Source organism: Moschus berezovskii, chromosome 5, assembly GCF_049115385.1.
Source record: "Moschus berezovskii isolate FMDL1 chromosome 5, NW_MosBer_1.0, whole genome shotgun sequence".
Lineage (NCBI taxonomy): Eukaryota > Metazoa > Chordata > Mammalia > Artiodactyla > Moschidae > Moschus > Moschus berezovskii.
In genome coordinates this window covers 65959867-65983547 of record NC_142464.1, presented here as the reverse complement: position 1 = coordinate 65983547, position 23681 = coordinate 65959867, and the positions used below count along the sequence as shown (strand labels likewise).

General features: G+C 42.8%; 1 protein-coding gene across 2 annotated transcripts in view; it reads left to right on the top strand.

Annotated features, from left to right (window-relative positions):
* Window positions 1-23681, top strand: part of RELL1 (RELT like 1) — a 96972-nt gene that overhangs the window by 60339 nt on the left and 12952 nt on the right. Inside the window, exons 6-7 of one of the 2 annotated variants that reach the window (XM_055434036.2) lie at window positions 5644-5782; window positions 20805-22847. In XM_055434036.2, coding sequence (XP_055290011.2) covers window positions 5644-5779 — 136 coding nt within the window. In that variant the 3' untranslated portion in view covers window positions 5780-5782; window positions 20805-22847. Of the gene's footprint in view, window positions 1-5643; window positions 5783-20804; window positions 22848-23681 lie in introns of those variants that run through there. The other variant, XM_088836270.1, reaches the window with a different exon arrangement.

Sequence of the window (23681 nt, the reverse complement as noted above, 5' to 3'; positions counted from 1 at the left end):
TCAGTTCAAGCCTAAAGGTCCGAGAAAGAGGCAAGCCAATGGTGTTAGTCCTGGCCCCAGTCTGCAGGCCTCGGAACCTGGAATGCTCATGTCTGATGGCAAAAGAAGAGTGATGTGTCAGCTCAAGGAAAAACAGCAAATTCAGTCTTCCTCTGCCATTTTGTTCTATTCAGGCCTTTGAGAGTTTGGATGATTCTCATTTGCATTGGGAAAGATGATCTTTATCTACCAATTCAAATGCTAATGTCTTCTGCAAAAGCCTTCTGCAAATGCCCTCAGACACACCCAGAAATAATGTTTTATCAACTCTCTGTGTAGCCCTTGGCCTGGTCAAGTGACAGCATCACGCTTTCTCTAATAGATAAAGAATCTCCACTCTATACAGAAGTTCATGTCACTCATGGAGATCAGATTGGCGGTGGCTCTTGGAGCGGTCATCTAGAGCCCCAGGTCCTTTCCATCTTGTGCCTCTGCCAGTTTTGCTAGCAGGAGGAAGTCCTCAGAGGATTGTTCACAAAAGGTTTTAATGGGATGGGCCTGAAGTGGCACATTTCATTCTTGCTCACATTCCTCTGGCTGGCGTTCAATCACTCGGCGACACCTAATGCCCAGGGAGGTAGGAAATGTCTCCCAGCCATGTGCTGGGAAGAAGGGAAGAGAAGGAGCTGGTCCAGTCTCTGCCGTGTAAGATCATGTGGGTTCCTGGGACTGCTTTCTTTAGTTCACCTCTTCTGTACCCTCGTTCCCCAGTCTTAAAGTTCCATTTACTGGTGACCTATATGTGATGCGGAGGTCTTTGGGGGTGATGAATCAATTTGACGATGTGTGTTTGTTAGTCATTTAGTTGTGTTTGACTCTTTGTGACCTGATGGACTACAGCCCATCACGTGCCTCTGTCCGTGGGATTTCCCAGGCAAGAATACTGGAGTGGGTTGCCATTCCCTTCTCTAGGAGATCTTCCTGACCCAGGGAGGGAATGCAGGTCTCCCGCATTGCAGGCAGTTTCTTTACAGTCTGAACAACCAGGGTAGTAATTTGATGATACGTAGTGAGCTTCCCTGGTGACTCAGATGGTAAAGAATCTGCCTGCAATGCGGGAGACCTGGATTTGATCCCTGGGCTCTGGATGGAGGTTCGTGACATTGTACAGGAGACAGGGACCAAGACCATCCCCATGGAAAAGAAATGCAAAAAAGCAAAATGGCTGTCTGAGGAGGCCTTACAAATAGCTGTGAAAAGAAGAGAAGTGAAAAGCAAAGGAGAAAAGGAAAGATATAAGCATCTGAATGCAGAGTTCCAAAGAATAGCAAGGAGAGATAAGAAAGCCTTCCTCAGTGATCAATGCAAAGAAATAGAGAAAAACAACAGAATGGGAAAAACAGGAGATCTCTTCAAGAAACTTAGAGATTCCAACGGAATATTTCATGCAAAGATGGGCTCGATAAAGGACAGAAATGGTATGGACCTAACAGAAGCATAAGATATTAAGAAGAGGTGGTAAGAATACACAGAAGAACTGTACAAAAAAGATCTTCACGACCAAGATAGTCATGATAACGTGATCACTGACCTAGAGCCAGACATCTTGGAATGTGAAGTCAAGTGGGCCTTAGGAAGCATCACTACGAACAAAGCTAGTGGAGGTGATAGAATTCCAGTTGAGCTGTTTCAAATCTTGAAAGATGATGCTGTGAAAGTGCTGCAATCAATATACCAGCAGATTTGGAAAACTCAGCAGTGGCCACGGGACTGGAAAAGATCAGTCTTCATTCCAATCCCAAAGAAAGGCAATGCTAAAGAATGCTCAAACTACCGCACAATTGCACTCATCTCACACGCTAGGAAAGTCATGCTCAAAATTCTCCAAGCCAGGATTCAGCAATATGTGAACCGTGAATTCCCAGATGTTCAAGCAGGTTTTAGAAAAGGCAGAGGCACCAGAGATCAAATTGCCAACATCCACTGGATCATGGAGAAAGCAGGAGAGTTCCAGAAAACCATCTATTTCTGCTTCATTGACTATGCCAAAGCCTTTGACTGTGTGGATCACAATAAACTGTGGAACATTCTGAAAGAGATGGGAATCCCAGACCACCTGACCTGCCTCTTGAGAAACCTGTATGCAGGTCAGGAAGCAACAGTTAGAACTGGACATGGAACAACAGACTGGTTCCAGATAGGAAAAGGAGTACGTCAAGGCTGTATATTGTCACCCTGCTTATTTAACTTATATGCAGAGTACACCATGAGGAACGCTGGGCTGGAAGAAGCACAAGCTGGAATCAGGATTGCCGGGAGAAATATCAATAACCTCAGATATGCAGATGACACCACCCTTATGGGAGAAAATGAAGAGGAACTCAAAGCCTCTTGATGAAAGTGAAAGAGGAGAGTGAAAAGGTTGGCTTAAAGCTCAACATTCAGAAAACAAAGATCATGGCATCTGGTCCCATCACTTCATGGGAAATAGATGGAAAAACAGTGGAGACAGTGTCAGATTTTATTTTTGGGGGGCTCCAAAATCACTGCAGATGCTGATTGCAGCCATGAAATTAGAAGACGCTTGCTCCTTGGAAGAAAAGTTATGACCAACCTAGATAGTACATTAAAAATCAGAGACATTACTTTGCCAACCAAGGTCCGTCTAGTCAAGGCTATGGTTTTTCCCGTGGTCATGTATGGATGTGAGAGTTGGACTATGAAGAAGGCTGATCACCGCAGAATTGATGCTTTTGAACTGTGGTGCTGGAGAAGACTCTTGAGAGTCCCTTATACTGCAAGGAGATCCAACCAGTCCATTCTAGAGGAGATCAGTCCTGGGTGTTCATTGGAGAGACTGATGCTAAAGCTGAAACTCCAATACTTTGGCCACCTCATGCGACGAGTTGACTCACTGGAAAAGACTCTGATGCTGGGAAAGGTTGGGGGTGGGAGGAGAAGGGGACGACAGAGAATGGGATGGCTGGATGGCATCACTGACTCTATGGACATGAGTTTGGGTGAACTCCGGGAGTTGGTGATGCACAGGGAGGCCTGGTGTGCTGTGATTCATGGGATCGCAAAGAGTCGGACACGACTGAGCGACTGAACTGACTGAACTGGGAAGATGCCCTGGAGGAGGGCATGGCAACCCGCTCCAGTATTCTTGCCTGGAGAATCCCCATGTACAGAGAAGCCTGGCGGGCTACAGTCCATGGGGTCGCAAAGAATCGGACATGACTAAGTGATTAAGCACACACACACACACACACACACACAGAATTTTTGGTTGATTTTGAGAGTCCTGCAGGAACTGCATGGCTAATGCTGCATGGGCAAAGGCGGTAGAGGGTAGTGGTGGGGAGTAAGCATGCTGGAGCCAGACTGGGGAAGCCCTGAGCAAACACTGACAGTGCTGCCAATATGGTCCTGGTTTCTCTGCTGATCACTCTAGGAAGAGCAGCCTAGACTCCCCAGATTGCCCTCATTTGAGTCCTGGCATCACTACAAACTGTTCCTTCTCTCTGTGCCTCAGTATCCCTCTCTATAAAATGAGAATGACAGTAACACCTCAGTGGGTGGCTGTGAGGAGTAAATAAGCTGACTCATGTAAAGATCTTAATTCAGTTTTTGTCGATTATTATACACTCAAGAATTGTTGGCTCTTATTAACCAGAAGGACCTACTGTATAGCATAGGGAACTCTGCTTAATATTATGTAGTAACCTAAGTGGGAAAAAGAGTTTGGAGAATGGACATGTATATGTATAACTGAATCTCTCTGCTGTCCACCTGAAACTAACGCAACATTGTTAATCAGCTATGCCACAATATAAAATAAAAATTAGAAATAAGGAATCGTTGTCTGTTGTTGTTATTTTATTATTTGAATTTCACTGAGTTTTACCATATGTTGCACAGGCAACAAGGAGAAGACTGCATGGCTCTTTGCCACTTACAGCAAAACAGTGCAACTCGTGACCATGCTATTTTATTCAGAACAGAGTCATGGGAACTTATGAATGTAGAGTGGGGTAAGAACCTGCAAGTTGTTTGGACAAAGTGTATTTTGTTTGCTTTAAAAAAAATTCTGCTGAAACTTTCTACTCCGATTCCTCATGGCTTTTTTAAATGCCCCAGATCCTAGCATAAACACTGTAAAGTAATTATACTCCAATAAAAAAATGTCCCACATCCAACTCTGTGTCTTGGAGGTATTAATAGAGTAAATACTGTGAATGTTGAATGAGCACAGGCTGCTTTTCAGCATATGTTGCTTCAAGAGAGTCTTAGAGTTTGACTACCTAGGTCTGTGGTGACAGCTTCTTTCCTGATCCTCCTTTTACTTCCGTGGCATCTCCCTCCCCCTTCTGGCGGGTGAGCTCATTTTGGACAAAGAATGAGAATTTATTTTAGATGGTTAGGAGGGAAATGAAGACCAGGACTAGAAACTTACAAAAGACTTAAGGGTATTGATGGTGATAGATGAGAGAAGTATTCCAGTTGAATAAATTTTCCTTCTCTTTTAATTCTCAAGGGAAATGTCTCTCAAATTCCTTAACACTTAATGAAAGCCCAAATTTGCTTAAAAAAAAAAACAAAACAGACAAAACCCAAGCATACACAAAAACCCTGCCTCTGACTGATGCTGATAAACATGTGATTGGGGCCGTGTGTGTGTGTGTGTGTGTGTGCCTGTGTGTAGAGATAGACATTCTGCCAGGAAAAATTTGAGGAAGGCCACTGCCTAGTGAACATCTGATTTACATCCTGCTGCTGCTGCTGCTAAGTCACTTCAGTCGTGTCCGACTCTGTGTGACCTCATAGACGGAAGCCCACCAGGCTCCCCCGGCCCTGGGATTCTCCAGGCAAGAACACTGGAGTGGGTTGCCATTTCCTTCTCCAATGTGTGAAAGTAAAAAGTGAAAGTGAAGTTGCTCAGCTGTGTCCGACCCTTAGCGACCCCATGGACTACAGCCTACCAGGCTCCTCCATCCATGGGATTTTCTAGGCAATAGTACTGGAGTGGCTTGCCACTGCCTTCTCCGGATTTACATCCTAATCAGGCTCTTATCCAGTCTCTGAAGTTAAAACAACTGATGTAAATGCTCAGATCCTGGTTAGAAACCACAGCTCAGGCTGTTTCATATTTGAGTGCCCTTGTTTCTTAGTGCATTTTCACAAGCTCTGTGAACTGTGTTGCAGAGTCTGTGATGTGTTGAGTGAACAGTAGCCGGGAGGGGACTGGAGCCTTGCTCTGTGGATGTATATGGTGAACTTCTTTTCTTTAAAAAATTTTTTTTTTGATTGAGGTATAGTTGATTTAAAATGTCATGTTATTTTCAGGTGTACAGCACAGTGATTCGGTTTTTACTACATACACACATACACCCCGATATATATTCTTTTTCAGATTCTTTTCCCTTATAGGTTGTTACAAAATATTGAGTATAGTTCCCTGTGCTATGTAGTAGGCTCTTGTTGGCTATTTTATTATATATAGTAGCATGCACATGTGAATGTGGTGATTTTCACTGCTGTCCTAACTTTTGACTGCGTCTGTTTTGGGATCCTCCAGGTAGATTTTTAGTTCATTCATGATTCTTGTTCAGTGGAAAAGCAAAACCCATCACATCTCCTCTTCCCCCTGCTCCCCCTGCTCAGGTTTAGAGTTACGAAAGTGGAACCCAAGTCCAATCAGAAGGAGCGGAGAAGTTTGATGTCGGTTAGCGGGACTGATGGTGTCAATGGGGAGGTGCCCGTGATGCCTGTGAAGAGGCAGCAAAGTGACTCAGAGTAGCAGGTGAGTTGGAGTTGTGGCAGCCTGGGGGGTGGGGTGGTACATGGCGGGGAGAGTGCTGAAGAGCATCCCTGGGGTCTATGGTGACATGAGAGTGACTCAGCAAGGACATAGGAGTAGAGCAGGTAGGGCTCTAGGGGACAGAATACCATCACTTGTCTGCCCAGAGTGTGAAGAGCCCATCAACACAGGTGCCTCTGGAGGCTTGGCCTATGTGGTGATGAGGAGGATTACTTATGAGGCAATGTGGAGTGCTGGAGATTGTGGTAAACTAGAGATCACATGCCCATCTATAGGGTTTGCATGCCCAAAAGGCAGGAGGCACTTAGTGTGGCTATATCTTTGCAAAAAAAAGATGGAAATCTAGGAGTTTTTACATGTGAAATCACCACAGACTTTTAAATGTTGGCAGCTTGGTAAAAGTCCTTTTGAAAACTATTCAGGCCAAATGACACATAATCTTGTCGTCACTTCTAGTTTAACAGTGGTTTGATAAAGACTGGAACAAGCAAAGCAATGCTTTTTTCTTTGAGAAACTAGTTTTCTTTTATGTGTCACAGTTCTAAAATATCCCTAGTAGAAATGTTACTCTTTCCATCAGATATTTTGAACCAATTTAAAAGCAAAAGTGAATGCTTCTTAGTTTGGCTGTTTTAACTTTATAAGATATTACTTAAAAAAAAATAGCCTCTGCTAATTTGATGTTGGCTTAGCTTTTATCTTTCTCTTTGCTTTCTGTTCTGCCTTGAGTCCTGCCCATCCCTTTCATGTTATTTATTATATATAAAAAGACCAACCCCAGAGTCTTCAGTGGAACCATCAGAGCCTGAGCTTTACGGCAGGAGAGGTTCCACTTACAAAGGGAGGGGGAGGCAGGGTCCAGCACGGTTGAGCCTGAACCTTTGAGTCAGGCTGCCAGGTTCAAGTCCCCGTTTACCACTCAGCAGCCATGGGACCTGGGCAAGGTGCTTGGGGTTTTTGTTCCTACTTTCCTCATTGGGAAGTAAAAATGATACTGCCTGCCTCCAGGGATGGCAGTGAGATATGAGGGAAATAACGCAGGAAGCCCAGGGCCAGGCAGATAGGAAATGCTCAGTCAGTGCTACTAATTATTATAAGTAAATTCACTTGTGGTCAGTGTGGCTGCCTGGGGGGAGAAGTGGCTTTTGAGTGGAGCTTCTCTAATAACCTGCCCAGGCTCAGAGGGGTTGGGGATGATCCAGAAGTCATCTGGAGGAATTGTGCTCCTGAATTCCATAAGACATAGGGGTGCTCATAGCTTTCCAGCACTAGCTCTTGCTATCTTGCCCTTGGGAAGATCCGGCCCCTCCCTGTGAGTTGAGAAGCCCAGTAGGGGCTTTCTTAAAAGCAGAGTTCCTTTTTGGTTAGTTACTCGTGCCTTGGGAAGGGAACCAGTATTTAGAAAAAGGAAGTGGATGATGAAGAGAATAATAAAAGCAACTGATGTCAGTTCAGAGTTCTAGTCTTCTGGATGTTGTACTGAGATATATCTCACATGTCACTATTATGAACATTTCCTAATGGGATGAATACTTTTATCCCTGCTTTATAGATGAGGAAACCAGTGCATGGAAAGGGTAAGTTATATACATGGTGTGGGTCACGTAGCTGGAAGGAGGAGCTGATTTGAACCGAGTTCTGTGACTGTAAGACCAGCCACACTCTTCTGCCATCCTGGGGTGCTCATGAAGGGGCAGCTGAATGCAGAACATTTCCACCAATGATCTAGAACCTGGTGGTCTAATATGGTAGTCACTGGTCATCTATGGCTACTTAAATTTAAATTAATTAAAATAAAAAATTTAGTTCTACGGTTGCACTAGTCACATTTTAAGTGTTCAGGAGCCATAGATGGCTAGGGTGTGCCATATTGGACAATGTAGATACGGAACATTTCCATCGTTGCAGAAAGTGATACTGACAGAGTAGATGGTACCTCAGTTGTTAGAACTGGAGTTCTGAGTGATTTTGGTCAATTAGAGAAACATTCTGACTGAAAGCATGAGGACTTGCCTTTTGGGAAGTATGTGGCTGTGCATGTCTGAGGTGAGGAAGGCCAGCCAGTTCAGCTGCAGAGAAAGCATGAGTTGTAATGACAGTTCTGCATATGAGTCGTCAGCCTGGCAGTGTGTTGAGGGATGGAACAGACGGTGGGTAAGAAGACACTGTTCGCCCTCAGGCCGGAAGTGTAAGGTGATCCTTGGTCCGGCCCAGCCGGATTACAGCCTTGCTAATGTGCCGTGGCTGGTTTTGGCCACTGCTGCCCAGAGAGAGCCACTCAGGATCTGGGAAGGTTAAAAGAATTAGGCTTGCTCAACTAGTGTTCTTGGTCCAAATTCTGTCTGTATCTGGATTTGATCCAGTCATCCGAAATTCTGACCATATCTCCCTGGTTTAAAATTCGATACTCTCTGCAAAGCATCCAGTCATCTCCCAGGATTCTGTGAAAGAGCATTGGATTTGATTAGGAGACCTGGGCTTTCATTCTAGCTTTGCTGCTTGGTAATTGTCCTTAACTGTCTTCACTCTTGGCTTTCTTGAATGTGAAATAGGATATTGAATTCATCAATTGAATGCCAGTGCCAGGAGAGCGTCTGGCATGTCGTTGGCTCTCTGGTGTTGTGCTGGCCAAAGGATCAACAAGCGCATGAGTGACCTTAGAAAGGGGTGTGTTTTCTGAGCCTTCAACTTTTTAATTAATTTTGGAATAAAAAATAATATTTATTTTGGAAAATTTCGAAAAGACTCAAAAGTAGAGAGAATAGTGTCATGAATGCCCCTGGGACTAATTTATTCATAATACGTGCTGTGTGTTTAGTATCTATTGTGTACCTGGCATGCTTTGGAAGGAGTAGTTGGGAGGGGCCAGGTTAGGCACAGAGAGTTGAAGCAACTTGTTTCAAGTTAGCAGTAAGAACGTGGTAGAGTTTAGAGTCCAACCCAGGCAGTCTGGCTCCTGAAGTCCCAGACATCACCACTCAGCCAGGTCTGGGAAAATCAGGTCCTGGGATTAGAGTCTACTGGGATTGGGACTGCTGAGTAAGGATGTCTGGTGAGCCCAACTGAGAATGGACTCGAAGAAAGGAGGGAAGGGAATAGTCATTGACACATAAAAATATTTATGTATTCATGAAAATTTTTCTTGCTTGGTTTCTTATTATTTCTCATCCTCCAAGAGATGGCTATTTAATAGGACTTGATTTTCCAACTAGAGAAATCTGGAAGTTTTTCCTTCTGGACCCAGATGGCAGAGTTCTGAGCTGGTTCTGAGCTGAATCAAAAGATCTGCAGTGAAATGTAGCTAATACAGTAAGACAGGAATGTTATGTATCTTTAGAGTTGTACTTTTTTTCTGAAAAATATTTTTGTTTAAATTTGGATTTTTTGGCCATGCTATTTTACTGAAATGCCTTGTTTTAAACTGGAGTGGGTTGCCATTTCCTTCTTCAGGGGATCTTCTCAACCCAGGGATCGAACCCAGGTCTGCCATATTGTAGGCAGATTCTTTACTGTCTGAGCCACGGGGCTACTGTTTTAATGTAAAACTGATCCAAATATTTGAATGCAAATACACATCTACCCAGTGGTTAGGATTCCTTCTTTAAAAAACAAAAATCCAGTGACTGATGCCACAAACTGGGTTTAGGGTTTCTCTTTCTCTCACTCTCTTTTTATTTTTTCTTTTAAAGTAATTTTTATTGGCATTTTTCTTCTATTTTTAAAAAATAAAATCTGCTGTTTGGCATTTTTTCCCCTCTGTTTCCTTGGCCTGAGTTCGTTTTTGTAGCTGGATCTGATTTGCCCTCTGCCTGATTTATTTTGGCAATGCAGTTAAAATGGTTTCTTTTTTCCACAGAAAATGTGTTTTTATTTCTTCTTAGAAGAATAAGCTTTTGTTCTTCAAAGTTAAATAAATCAAATTGCTTTCAGCGTCCAAATGCCACTGCTTTGTCTTCATTATCATTGGTCTTTTGCTTTTTAAAAGCGATGCTGTCGTAAGCATTCTCCAGTACATGTTTCTGAAGTATTTGCGCCCCCACCTTCTTTTTTCCAATTTATGGTAGTACCTTATTGAAAACATTGATTTGTTAAGCTTACAGAACAATGTTTTTTATGAAAACAAAAATTGTATTAGATATCTTTTTGTTTCAAGTTTTTTTGTTATTGGAGCTATTCTATTAAGTCTTATTTCAGTCCTTTAGCTTATTGATTAAAGGCTGAGTTATAAGAATTTCCTGGAGGTCCAGTGGTTAGAATATCACAATCTCATTGCTGAGGGCCCATGTTCGATCCCTGGTTGGGGACCTAAGGGGATTCCACAAGTCGAGTGGTGCTGCCAAGAGAAAAAATAGGACAGCTGAGTTTTAAACTGGTTAGGTTTTCCTGAGGTAGGGGGGTTGTTGTTTGTTTTAAGAATTCTCTTTTTTTTAAGCTTTAAATTTTTTTATTTTTATTTTTTAATTATCTTATTTTTGGCTGCGCTGAGCACAGGCGCTATGTTGCGGCACACGGGCTTTCTCTAGTTGCAGTGAGCCCGGCTTCTCATTGCAGTGGCTTCTCTTGTTGCAGAGCACGGGCTTAGTTGTCCTGAGACATGTAGGATCCTAGTGCCCAGACCAGGGATCGAACTTGTGTCCCCTGCATTGGCAGATGGATTCTTAACTACCAGACCACCAGTGAAGTCCCTAAACTGCTTAGGTTAAATTTTAACTGTGCCACTAACTACCAGTTGTTTTCAGCAAGTTACTTAACCCCTCCAGTCCTCAGTTGTTCATGTTTAAAGTGGTGTGGGGTGGGGTGTTGGACATGAATGACATAGTGTATATGTACAGTTCTTAAATCAGGCCTTGGCACAGAGTTAGTGTTAACTAACTCACTATTATCAGTAATTTCCACCCCACTCTCAGGGGTCTTCATGATTCATTAGCTCATTCCTCAAGCATCACTTTTGGAAACTGTGACTCCCTTTTTACTTCTTGAGAACATTAGGGCTTTGGACTCTGATGACATCTTAGAAATAGATACTTGGCAAGTCCATTAAGAATTTGGGCTATTTTCTTGTTTGTGTTAAGAGGGGCTTAGGAATAACCATTCCCCTCTTACTGGAGGTGGAATCAGAATTAGTAACAAGGCAATTGAAAAGTGTTGTAACTTAATTTTTTTTTATTAGATCAGAGGAGGGGTTATATGAAGAGGTAGTGTGGAGTGAATTATCTGCACTTAACTGTGCTACTGCGTGGCTGGGGCTCTGCTCAGGGATAGAAGTCTCCTTTTTGCCAAGACTATCTCAGGGATGATGCTCCCTTCCTCTTCAGGACAACGGCCAGGCACAAGGTCAGCTCTCCTGACCTTCAGGGCTGGGAAGGCATGCTTTTCTCTGTTTTGCTTTTGAACTCTTGTGACAGGCAGTGCAGTGAAAGTTGCTCAGTTGTATCCGACTTTTTGCAACCCCTGGACTGTAGCCCACCAGGATCCTCTGTCCATGGGATTCTCCAGGCAAGAATACTGGAGTGGGTTGCCCTGCCCTCCTCCAGGGGATCTTCCCAATCAGGGATTGAACCCACATCTCTTATGTCTTCTGCGCTGGCAGGCGGATTCTTTACCACTAGTGCCACCTGGGAAGCCTGAGAAACTTTAGGTGCCATGAGTTAATGTTTTTCTCTATAGCTTATATTTTTTTCAGGGCAAAATACATATTTGTTTTTAAAGCCAAAGGATCTCAGATTTGCTGGAAGCCCCTTCAGTTGGTTCCTTGGCATTTATAGACAGAAACTACACTCAAATAGTCATGGATAGGACCACCTCGCTGATTTAGAAATGGCGGAATACATTTATAAAGAGTAAAAGCAGTACTTTCTTTGATGCTTGTGTTGTTCTTATATGAAAGACTAATCCCGTTGAGTCCATCTTAAATGTGAAAGTGGAGGGAGGTTAACATCTGTCCTTGACTGTTCACTGTCTGTGCAAAACCCAGGCCTGTAGAACCAGGTAGATGAGAAGAGCTGAGTGGGGGATGGACATCTGAATGCAACCTGATGAGTTATGGGTGGTCATCTCTGCACTTTATAGTTGAAGAGCCAGGCTCAATGGGATGAATTTTTCCCAGATCCCTGAGCTAGGTAGGGAGAGGGCTTAGGTGGGAAGACATCCACACATTCGAGCCAATATGCTCCAGTGTGGCTTTGAAGTTCAAGGGAGTTTTGCTTCAACAGAGAAAACAATCCTCATTCAGTGTAGCCCTGTAATTCACAGCAGTGATTATTTCAACATTATCAACTTTCCCTAGGCTCCATCTCCTATGGGATGTCTTTTGGCTGTTAGAACTGTGTCTGGATCAGTCCAAATTTGTGAGCTATTCTGTTTTCTTACAAGTAGACTGAGATCATAGACTTTGAGATCTCAGAGGAGCTGTGATGGCTAATTCAGGTCAGTTCAAGTACAGTTTTGTCTTTTAAAAGTATTTATTGAGCCCCTGCTATGTGCCAGGCCTTAGGAACGCAACAGTGTTGAAAAGGGACAGAGGTAGGCCATGCTGTCATGGAACTTCTGCTAGTTTTTGCAGTAATTTTTTCTCCCCATGTCCCCGTCCCCTCATTTAAGAATAAAGGGGGCCTAGGACATTATGCCAAATTCAGACTTAAATTGAAGAAAGTAGGAAAAACCACTAGACCATTCAGATATGACCTAAATCAAATCCCTTATGATTATACAGTGGAAGTAAGAAATAGATTTAAGGGACTAGATCTGATTGATAGAGTGCCTGATGAACTCTGGACGGAGGTTCGTGACATTGTACAGGAGACAGGGACCAAGACCATCCCCATGGAAAAGAAATGCAAAAAAGCAAAATGGCTGTCTGAGGAGGCCTTACAAATAGCTGAGAAAAGAAGAGAGGCGAAAAGCAAAGGAGAAAAGGAAAGATATAAGCATCTGAATGCAGAGTTCCAAAGAATAGCAAGGAGAGATAAGAAAGCCTTCCTCAGTGATCAATGCAAAGAAATAGAAGAAAACAACAGAATAGGAAAAACAAGAGACCTCTTCAAGAAAATTAGAGATTCCAAGGGAACATTTCATGCCAAGATGGGCTCGATAAAGGACAGAAATGGTATGGACCTAACAGAAGCAGAAGATATTAAGAAGAGGTGGCAGGAATACACAGAAGAACTGTACAAAAAAGATCTTCACGACCAAGATAGTCACGATAACGTGATCACTGACCTAGAGCCAGACATCTTGGAAGGTGAAGTCAAGTGGGCCTTAGAAAGCATCACTACTAACAAAGCTAGTGGTGGTGATGGAATTCCAGTTGAGCTATTTCAAGTCTTGAAAGATGATGCTGTGAAAGTGCTGCACTCAATATGCCAGCAGATTTGGAAAACTCAGCAGTGGCCACAGGACTGGAAGAGGTCAGTCTTCATTCCAATCCCAAAGAAAGGCAATGCCAAAGAATGCTCAAACCACTGCACAATTCCACTCATCTCACACGCTAGTAAAGTCATGCTCAAAATTCTCCAAGCCAGGCTTCAGCAGTATGTGAACCGTGAACTTCCAGATGTTCAAGCAGGTTTTAGAAAAGGCAGAGGCACCAGAGATCAAATTGCCAACATCCGCTGGATCATGGAGAAAGCAAGAGAGTTTCAGAAAAACATCTATTTCTGCTTCATTGACTATGCCAAAGCTTTTGACTGTGTCGATCACAATAAACTGTGGAACATTCTGAAAGAGATGGGAATCCCAGACCACCTGACCTCCTTCTTGAGAAACCTGTATGCAGGTCAGGAAGCAACAATTAGAACTGGACATGGAACAACAGACTGGTTCCAAATAGGAAAAGGTGTACGTCAAGGTTGTATATTGTCACCTTGCTTATTTAACTTATATGCAGAGTACATCATGAGGAACGCTGGGCTGGAAGAAGCACAAGCTGGAATCAAGATTGCTGGGAGAAATATCAATAACCTCAGATATGCAGATGACACTACCCTTATGGCAGAAAGTGAAGAGGATCTCAAAAGCCTCTTGATGAAAGTGAAAGAGGAGAGTGAAAAGGTTGGCTTGAAGCTCAACATTCAGAAAACAAAGATCATGGCATCTGGTCCCATCACTTCATGGGAAATAGATGGAAAAACAGTGGAAACAGTGTCAGACTTTATTTTTTGGGCTCCAAAATCACTGCAGATGCTGATTGCAGCCATGAAATTAAAAGATGGTTGCTCCTTGGAAGGAAAGTTATGACCAACCTTGATAGTATATTAAAAAGCAGAGATATTACTTTGCCAACCAAGGTCCATCTAGTCAAGGCAATGGTTTTTCCCATGGTCATGTGTGGATGTGAGAGTTGGACTGTGAAGAAGGCTGACCGCCGAAGAATCGATGCTTTTGAACTGTGGTGTTGGAGAAGACTCTTGAGAGTCCCTTATACTGCAAGGAGATCCAACCAGTCCATTCTAAAGGAGATCAATCCTGGATGTTCATTGGAGGGACTGATGCTAAAGCTGAAGCTGCAATACTTTGGCCACCTCATGCAACGAGTTGACTCACTGGAAAAGACTCTGATGCTGGGAAGGGTTGGGGGCGGGAGAAGAAGGGGACGACGGAGAATGAGATGGCTGGATGGCATCGCCGACTCTGTGGACATGAGTTTGAGTGAACTCCGGGAGTTGGTGATGGACAGGGAGGCCTGGCGTGCTGTGATTCATGGAGTCGCGGAGAGTCGGACACGACTGAGCGACTGAACTGAACTGAACTGAACTGAGGACATTATGGACGTTGTTCAAGGTTATCAGGGATGGTTCGTTCCACAGCCTGAGCTTGGACTTCCTGATAGTTCAACCTCTTAACTGCTTCTGAGGGCCTGGATATTACAAGTGTTTGAAATGGAATCACTTTTAAAAATGGAAAAATGAGACATGCACGCAATGTAATATTCAAATAGCATTAGAAAGTTATGGAGTGAAAAATGTCTTTGAAAACCCGTCTTTATCCTGTCTACACCCTTTCACCCCCACCACGCACATACCGTTTCCCAGTCTTTTTCCCAAGAGGGGACTACAGTTGTTGTGTCCTCAGTATCCTTTCATGATTACGCTATGCGTGTACCTGTTTATACAGCACACATATGTGTCAGGACTTTGCTGGTGGTCTCGTGGTTAAGAATCCACCTGCCAGTGCGGGGGATGTGGGTTCAATCCCTGGCTGGGGAACTAAGATCTCACATGCCCCACCAGGCAACTAGAGAGAAGCCCACTCACCACAACTAAGACCCAGTGCAGCCAAGTAAATATGTAAATAATTTTTAAAAAAATGTGCATATGTGTCTGCAGCCCCCTCCTTTGCCCTTTTACAAATAAGAGCTTAGATACGTGTCTGCACCTTCCTTTTTATTGAAGTGGATGACTGATAACTTCCGTAAACTGTTTTTTGTTCTCCCACATTGATTGAGCCACGAGGAGTGGACTTGCTGGACTCATTTAAAATGTTGTATGCCCTGTTGATTTTGTGTTGTTGGGAATAGCCCCCAAAACATTTATGGACATAATCTGAAAGTCTGGGGTGGACCTAAAACGTACTTTGCTGTCATCAACTATAGTGTTCTAAATTATTCTCCAAACCTTTGATCTGTGTACAGAAGAGACTGAAAGGTTTGTCAGTGTTGCCAGAATTTAGATAACTTGGGGCCCCAGAGGTTTTGTTTTGCCACAAAAGTTAACTGTCTTCTCTCCTCAGTTATCTCCCTCAGCAGGGTCTGCTCTAGGGTGCCTCCCCAGTGCTGGCTGGAAGGTGACTTGCTGACTGCTCAGGGAGCTTATCTGACCTCCCAGGTGGCCCTGCCACCCTCTGACAAGGCTTGGGAAAGAGGGCTGGGATGTCTGCCCTTTCACCACAGAAGCTGCAGCATTGGAGGCTCATGGGGATTTTGGAGGATGAAAGAAAGGGCAGACCTAAGGCATCCTGCTGCTGCTGCTGCTAAGTCACTTCAGTCGTGTCCGACTCTGTGTGACCCCATAGACGGAAGCCCACCAGGCTCCCCCGTCCCTGGGATTCTCCAGGCAAGAACACTGGAGTGGGTTGCCATTTCCTTCTCCAATGTGTGAAAGTGAAAAGTGAAAGTGAAGTTGCTCAGTCGTGTCCGACCCTTAGCGACCCCACGGACTGCAGCCTACCAGGCTCCTCTATCCATGGGATTTTCCAGGCAAGAGTACTGGAGTGGCTTGCCATTGCCTTCTCTGTAAGGCATCCTAGGAAATGCCTTTGGAGACATTTTGTCCTAAAATGGGAAAAAAGAGAAAATTAATAGTCATATTCAGGATTTTTATGTTTCTTAATCTGTAACTCAAGACTTGGAACTACTAACTTTAAATAGTTAAATAAATAGTAGTCCCTGTTTTCTAGAAGTCACCTATTTTCTACAAGGATGTATGATGTTGTAGTAGCTTCACAGTATAGGTTCTGGAACCAGACTCCTTGTGGCAAGTCCTGGCCTGGCATTTTACTGCTGTGTATTCTTGGACAAGTTCCTTAGCCTCTGATGCCTTGGCTTTTCCGTCTGTAAAATGGGCTTAATAATAATAATACCACCTGCCTCATAGGGATGTTGTTCCTTGGCACTTCACAACTGCTAAATAACTGCTTCATGTTATTATTGCAATATTGTGTCAGATGGAACCTATTTAAACACTTAGCAAATAAAAGTGTAAAAAATTAATTTTGGGGGGGACATGTGGCATGTAGTTTCTTAGTTCCTGACCAGGGATTGAACCTGTGCCTCTGGCAGTGGAAGCACATAGTTTTAACCACTGGATCACCAGGGAAGTCCCCCAAATGAATAGTGTTTGATGTTTCTTAATTTTCCTGAGGCTCAGAGACGCAGGTTAGATGTAACCTATAAGATGTGGTTTTGTTTATTTGACACTCAAGTGGAGACTTACTGGGGTTTCTCTGATGGCTCAGCGGCAAAGAGTCTGCCTGGAAAGCAGGAGACGCTAGGAGACGCTGGTTCAGTCCCTGGGTTGGCAAGATCCCTGGAGGAGGTCATGGGAACACACTCCTGGCAACCCATTCTTGCCTGGAGAATCCCATGGACAGAGGAGCCTAGCAGGCCATAGTCCATAGGGTCACAAAAAATCTCACACAACTGAAATGACTTAGCATGAGCATGAGAGACCTACTAAAGGCAAGGCAGTAGAGAGGCAGCATTTAGCTTGTTTTGTTGTCCTTAGTAGAAAGAGGTGGGACCGTTCAGAGTCATAAGTGATTCTGCCTGGAGCTTAGTGTAGATATTGAATCAGAGGTATATTGAGACTTGTAGGGAACTGCTATATTTCATTTAAATCCTTCCCAAGTGAACCCTTGTTTTTCCAGATACAGAATAACTTTCCATTTTACTTGGAATAAGGTGCTCTGATTCTCACCATCCATTGGATTGGTAAATCACAAGCTCACCTGTTGTCACTTGGGAAGCCCACTGTTGCTAAATATATGAACACCTTTAAATTGCTGTGAAGCTGGGACTTACCTGGTGGTCCAGTGGCTAAGACGTCACCTTCCACTGCAAGGGGTATGGGTTTGATTCGTGGTTGGGGAGCTAAGATCCCACATACCTTGTGGCCAAAAAACCAAAGCAGAAAACAGAAGCAATGTTGTAACAAATTCAATAAAGACTTTCAAAATGGACCACATCAAAAAGTCTTAAAAAAGTTCTGTGAAGCTATAACTCAGATTAACCCTCAGACTTCTCCATAATATCCACATCTAATGTGAGAAAATTCAAAGCTACAGGGAGTGGACAGCTTCCTCATTGGTGGTGTTCAGGAAAGAGCAGACAAGGGCAGGCTTTGGAAGACCCCACAGTGCCATGAATGTCTCCGTGTGATTGGTGTGGTAGTGACCATGGGGCTCCCAGGTGTGACCTCCTGGGCTGGAACCACTGCTTTCCTATTACTAATTGTGTGGCCTTGGGTGAGCTATTGAACCTGCTAGCCTCAGTGTCCACTTATGAAAAATGAGAGTCGGCCTTGACTCATGGATTCACTGGAAAGAGTGAGTTACTGAATCTGGAGTGCTTAGCACGAACAGTGCCTGGTACATAGCACTGTGTAAATGTCAGGCAGTAGTCAGACAGTGCTCCTTCCTTATGTGGAAGCTTAATAATGGAATGATCGTTTTTATTATTAGAATTGTGTAGAAAGCAGTAAACTTTAGGGAAAAAGATGACCACTTTCTTCAAGGTATTTTTTTTCTCTAACATTCTTAATTTCTCTCCATCAGTCTTGTTCTATGATGGAAATGGTCACACTTGGGACTTCTGAATTGTCTTTTCAGTATATGGAAGTTTTGTTTCATTTCTCCCAGCTTGAGTAATCACTTGTGTAAGACAATCATCTCCAAATTTCCCCATCTTACCCACCCCCAAACAACAGGTCAGTCTTATTAATTATGTAGGGTCCCGTAGTGATGGACCTGAGAATAACCGGTGGATGGAGTGTTTTTCCCCGCTGTGGTCCCTGCTTCTGGCCTTCCTTAGCACTCATGCCAGCCCCTCCCAGGCATTCACACTGCTGTGTGCCCTTAGAGAAGGTACCTTTTAACATTAATGCGCTGTGGTATAGAAATACTATTTTAAAATATATGTTTGTCTATAAATACAGTTGTATTCACAGCTGTAGAATGAAATGAGAAGGAATTTAACAATGTCAAATGCACATGACACAGTACCAGAAGTAAGGCTGCAGCTGGAAGTTTATAAGCTGTTCAGAACCTGGTGTCTTCTTTCCTCTGCATTATTGCTCAGATGAGACAGGTATTTACCTGGGAATTGATAGCTGCCATGCTGGTCAAGTTTTCCCTTTTGTTAAGTGTGTCTTTGTGAAGAGGGAGCACCCAGAACTGTAATCAGTGCTGGCTAGCTTTCAGTAGCCCCTGAAAAGGTTAACTTTCCTTTTTTTCTGCCTTGTTTCTGGCATTACTAATCAAGACTTTCAGCAGCAGTTTGTACTTTTCGCATCCTCTTTCAAAGACATTGTGTGCAGGACAGTTTCAATCAGCCACAGAAGACCATTGTGGAAGAGAGCCACCATGATGGGATGCTGGTGATGGTCATGACAACTAACTTTTAGGAGGCTGCTGATTGCTTGGCCTTGTGTTAAGCATTGCACATATATCCCCTTATGTTAAAACCCCCAACAGCTCTATTAGGGATGCTGCAGAGAGGCCAAGGTTCAACAGCTAGTCACAGGGGTCTGGATTTGGGGACAGGCCACTGACCCCAGACTCTTCCTTTTTAGCCAGCCTTGGTCTTCCATGCCCACTGCTTAAAGTTGGTCAAACCTGTGCAGAGAGCTCTAAATGGGAAGTTCTACTAAGTTGGAATGATGAAAATGCTTACTTTGATGAAACATTTCATTCTAAGCCTGACATCCCTTGCTTTTGACCTTCTTGCTTCTGTAATGCAAGAAAGTCCAGGGCTGAGGGAGCGGCTGATAAAAAGAGGAGACGTAAAAATAGTTGAGTGCCTATTTTCTAGTTAATGGCCTAGTTTGAAGTTTTCCTGAGAAAATTCTTTCTTCTTTGTTTACGTTTTCTTCTTTTAGGATAGTTCTTCTAGTTTTCCACCTCTGGCTTTTCTACCTTTTTTCCTTGCGAGTATCTTCCATATAATTATTAATCAACTCTTAAATGGCAGTCTTCCCGGAGTTGACTTTGTTCAGTCTTCTGGCACAAATCCACAGGTCACTTGTGCTAGGTTGTAACAATGCAGTGTGGGGAATTACTTGTTCATTTATAATTAAGAACTTGGTTCGTGCTATTTTAGAGAACAGTGTTTTATTTCCTTTTCAGTTAAAGGGATAAGGGTCCTTTCCATTTAGTTTGGGAACTCTCTCTCTCTTTCACACACACACACTGAATATTATAAATGACACAATGACAGAAAAGGATAACGTGGATAGTTTTGGACTACATGTCCTGAAGGATGAGTTATGAAATAAGTACGATAACAAAAAAAAAGTAATACTTCAATAAAGACATACTATTGACTGTTTTCTATTTCTTCATATTTCTCTAAGTTGGTTTCATCTCTGTTTCTGTTTAGCATTTATAGGCAAACAGGATCTGGAGAGACAGGAGAATGTTTTGTTCCTTAACCTGATGTAGGTTGGCCTGCATGGTGTGTATGTTTCAGTATGCACAGGCGTACATAGTATTTTAGTATGCCTGTGTATCCTGGATCTTCAAGACAGGAAAGTAAAAGGGTACATAACTCTGTCACTTAGGTAAGACCACTGTAAACCAACCAAACAAAAAACCCTTTGAAAAAAAAAGTAGAAAATTATTTTTCAGGTTTACAAGGGGTGTCATTTGTAATTTAAACATAGACACTGGCATGGGCCAGTTGTTAGAAGAACCTAAAAACATTGTATATAGCTTTCTGAAGGAGAGGGAAGACCTAGGATCGAGCATTTTATCATTGTGTTCTCACTCACCCAGCAAAGTCCCAGTCAAGCTGCCCTGTTTGCTCAGTGGAGATGTGGAGTTAACTCAGTTTGGTGTGGCTTGGGAAAGACACTGTGCCTGACACACGTAAGGATCCTTGTGATGACCACGTTCACCCTGTGGCGTGTTACTCGATAGAATGTAAATGAAAAGTTAAAGGACAGGTTCCTGGAATAAGTAATACAGGATATCCGGGGAGGATACCCACCAGTCACCCCAGAAACTTGTGTCCAAACAGACCGATGCCCTCAGACTAGGGTGGTTCTCCAGCTCTGTTCTTTCTTAGTTTGTAAAATAAAGGGGTCCTTCGGAAATTGTGGTCCTTAAATTTCCTTAGACCGAATTCTAGAAGAACCTGTAATGAGGGAAGGAATGCAGTAGGATGGAGTGGGATAGGGTGGGACGAGGTGAGGGTGGATTGCAATTCCCCCATGTTCTTAAATATTCAGGCAGAGTATAATGGAATATGATGCTTGCCTTTAATAATGCTTTACCCTTTTGTTTTCTCTTGCAGGTATACTATATGTGAAGAGTTCTAAAAGACTTAGAACTGAAAACATGTGAAGTTGCCTAGGGAATTATTTTTTATCTTTTATACAATTTCTGTGGTAGAGTCTACAGGCAAATAGATGAAAGCTAAAAGGGAATATTGTTGCTATCCTGGATACGGAATTTAGTTTGCTTTGAAACAATTTTGGTTTAAAAAATGCCTGATGAAAAATTTTATTCCATATCCAAGGAGGAAGAGAGCTCATTTTTTTAATCTTCCCAACCACTATCCCTCCCAGCCCCCCATCCATGGCCTTGGTGTACGCACTGCAGTTTCTCCAGTGCGATCACTATGTACAGTGGAACTATTTGTGTACGGTCTGAGCTAACTCTCAGGAGGGGTGTGTGCGTGTGTGTGTATGTGTACACATGTCTGTGTACCTGTGCTTCTGTTCCCCCAACCCTTGGATCTCATTTTGTTACTGGTTGTAAGAAGATCCTCTTACAGTTTGACTGTAATGGAAAATAGAAGATGCATCTTTGGTGGTGAAGGCTCCTTGAAGGTGTAGTCTAGCCCTGGGTACTTGATCCCCACCAAGAGATTATGGAGTCAGAGGGAACCAGATGCTAGACTTTGGATTTGGAGACCAGAAATCAGCACTGACCTGCTACCAGCATGCCATTCCTAGGTTACTTATAAAATATTGGGTTTTTTTTTCAAACTCAAGCTAAGCAAATTGTATTTAGCCGTTGGATAAGGGGGAAAATGGTTTAAAGTCACTATAAAAAAGTCTTGTTTTGATAACCCAAGACCAAAACCAAACAACCTCCCCTTCTGATGTAAGATGGGCCCGCGCCTTCCTCTGGTATGTTTTCCTTGGTGTTCTTCCTGTTCTCCATCTTGTAACTAGTGCCTGTTTTTAAAAGATGCTTGAGGGTTACTTTCTCCTGTAGGCATGGGATACCCCACTTTAAAAAAAAAAGGCTGTACAGTTTCTAGAACACCTGAAAGAACCCAGAGGTGAAGGAAGCAGTATACTTACGGTCGGTCTGGGCCAAGAGGAAAGGAGTCCAGGTGCAGGGACTTCTCCAAGACCTGCCTCCATGTCAGTATTGCTGTGGTGCCTTGGGGCACTTCCTTTATTGCAGAAAGAAAACACAGTTCTCATTTACTCCCAAAAGATAATTCTTATGAAAATAAAAAGTATTTATTGTAAATATACTCATTCCATTCTTTTTCTGGCACCAGACTAAAAATTTCTAACCTTTTAAGTGAGTGGTAGGTTCAATTTCATGTGAATTTTTGCTGACAACTGAGTAAAAGGTGTACATGTGCATGCATATACACAGTGGACCAGGAGAAGGCAATATGGAAATAAATATCACTGTGCTCCAGAAAGTAGCAATACAAGAATTTTTTGGGGGTGTGTGTGCATTAGTATAAATAATATACATGCAGTCTAGACCAGTAGTTTTATAAAAAGGAATCATTTTTTGTTTTAAAAATATCATGCCCTCAAAATGATGAGGGATAAAGTGTAAGATATTCTTCAGCTTTAATTATTTTTTTAATTTTATTCAGGTCAGAACACTTTTTTAAATAGCAATACAACAGGCAAGAAAATACTCAAAATATTTAAAATTGTATTTATACTAAGAGTACATATGTTTTAAATATTTTCTAATACTTGAGCAGTTGCTGTCTGACTGGCTTCCAAATATGCCAAGAGTTGAGCATTCAATATTTTCAACATATGCGCTTTTTACTGGTTTATATTATCTAATAAGAATCCTTAAGTGTCTCCAGTGCAACTGATGTTTACAGGCCTTTTGTGTCTCTCCTCCTCCTTTAGAAGGCTTGGGGAGCCACAACAAAGTTACTGTATAAAACACTAATGATGGACGAACTTCTGATATAATAAATGAGTTGGCTACCACCTCGATGTAAAAATTTGTAAAGGGAATTTTTCACCATTTTGAGTGTTAAATGTATTTTTAACTGTCTGGTTTGTACTTCTACAACTTTTGTACTACCAAAGAAGAGTTAAAAATAAAAATGTTAAACACAGGGAGCTGTTTTTGAATGATCCAATTGTTGGTGCCTTGGGTACTGAAAAGTACAATTGTGGTTGGTATAATTTATCAAGCTTAATGTCACAGTGACCGTTTTCTTATGTCTAAATTGTCAAGTGATCACTTGGCTGATGTTCCTCATTGGGTTCTTCCTCTTCCCATGGTGATGTCACCCCCTGATTATTATTTTGTTTAAGTCTGGAGATAATTTTGGATGTATGGAACAATTGCAGAAGCAGTACAAAGAGTTCTTGTATACTCTTTACCCCACTTTCCCTTATGGTATCGTCTTACATAACCACTGAACAATGATCAAGGAGATTAACGTCAGTATAACACTGTGAATTAAGTCACAGCATCATGCCAGTCTCACCAGCTATCCCATTAACACCCTGTTCTGTTCCAGATCGCCCACCACATTTAGCCGTTGGCTTCCTTAGTCTCCTCTGACCTGTGATCATCCCTCGGTTTTTCAGGATGGTCACATGTTAATGTGTACCCATCAGCTATCTTATAGGATGCCCTTCAGCCTAAGTGTGCCAGCTGTTGCTACTGATTAGACCGAGGCTTTGCATCATAGAAAGGATGCCTTTCCTCTTGCTCCATGCTGGGGGGGGTGTTGGGGGAGGCCAAGAGGTCTGTATGTGTCACTGGGGATGTCAGCCTCCACTATTTGGCCCAAGTGGTGGTTACCAGCTTTCATTTCTATGAAGTCACTAGTTTTCCCTTTGTAATGAATATGTTTTTAAGGGGGGAGGCTTTGAGACTGGGGCTTCCCAGGTGGCACAGGTGTAAAGAAACTTCCTGCCAGTGTAGGAGATACAAGAGA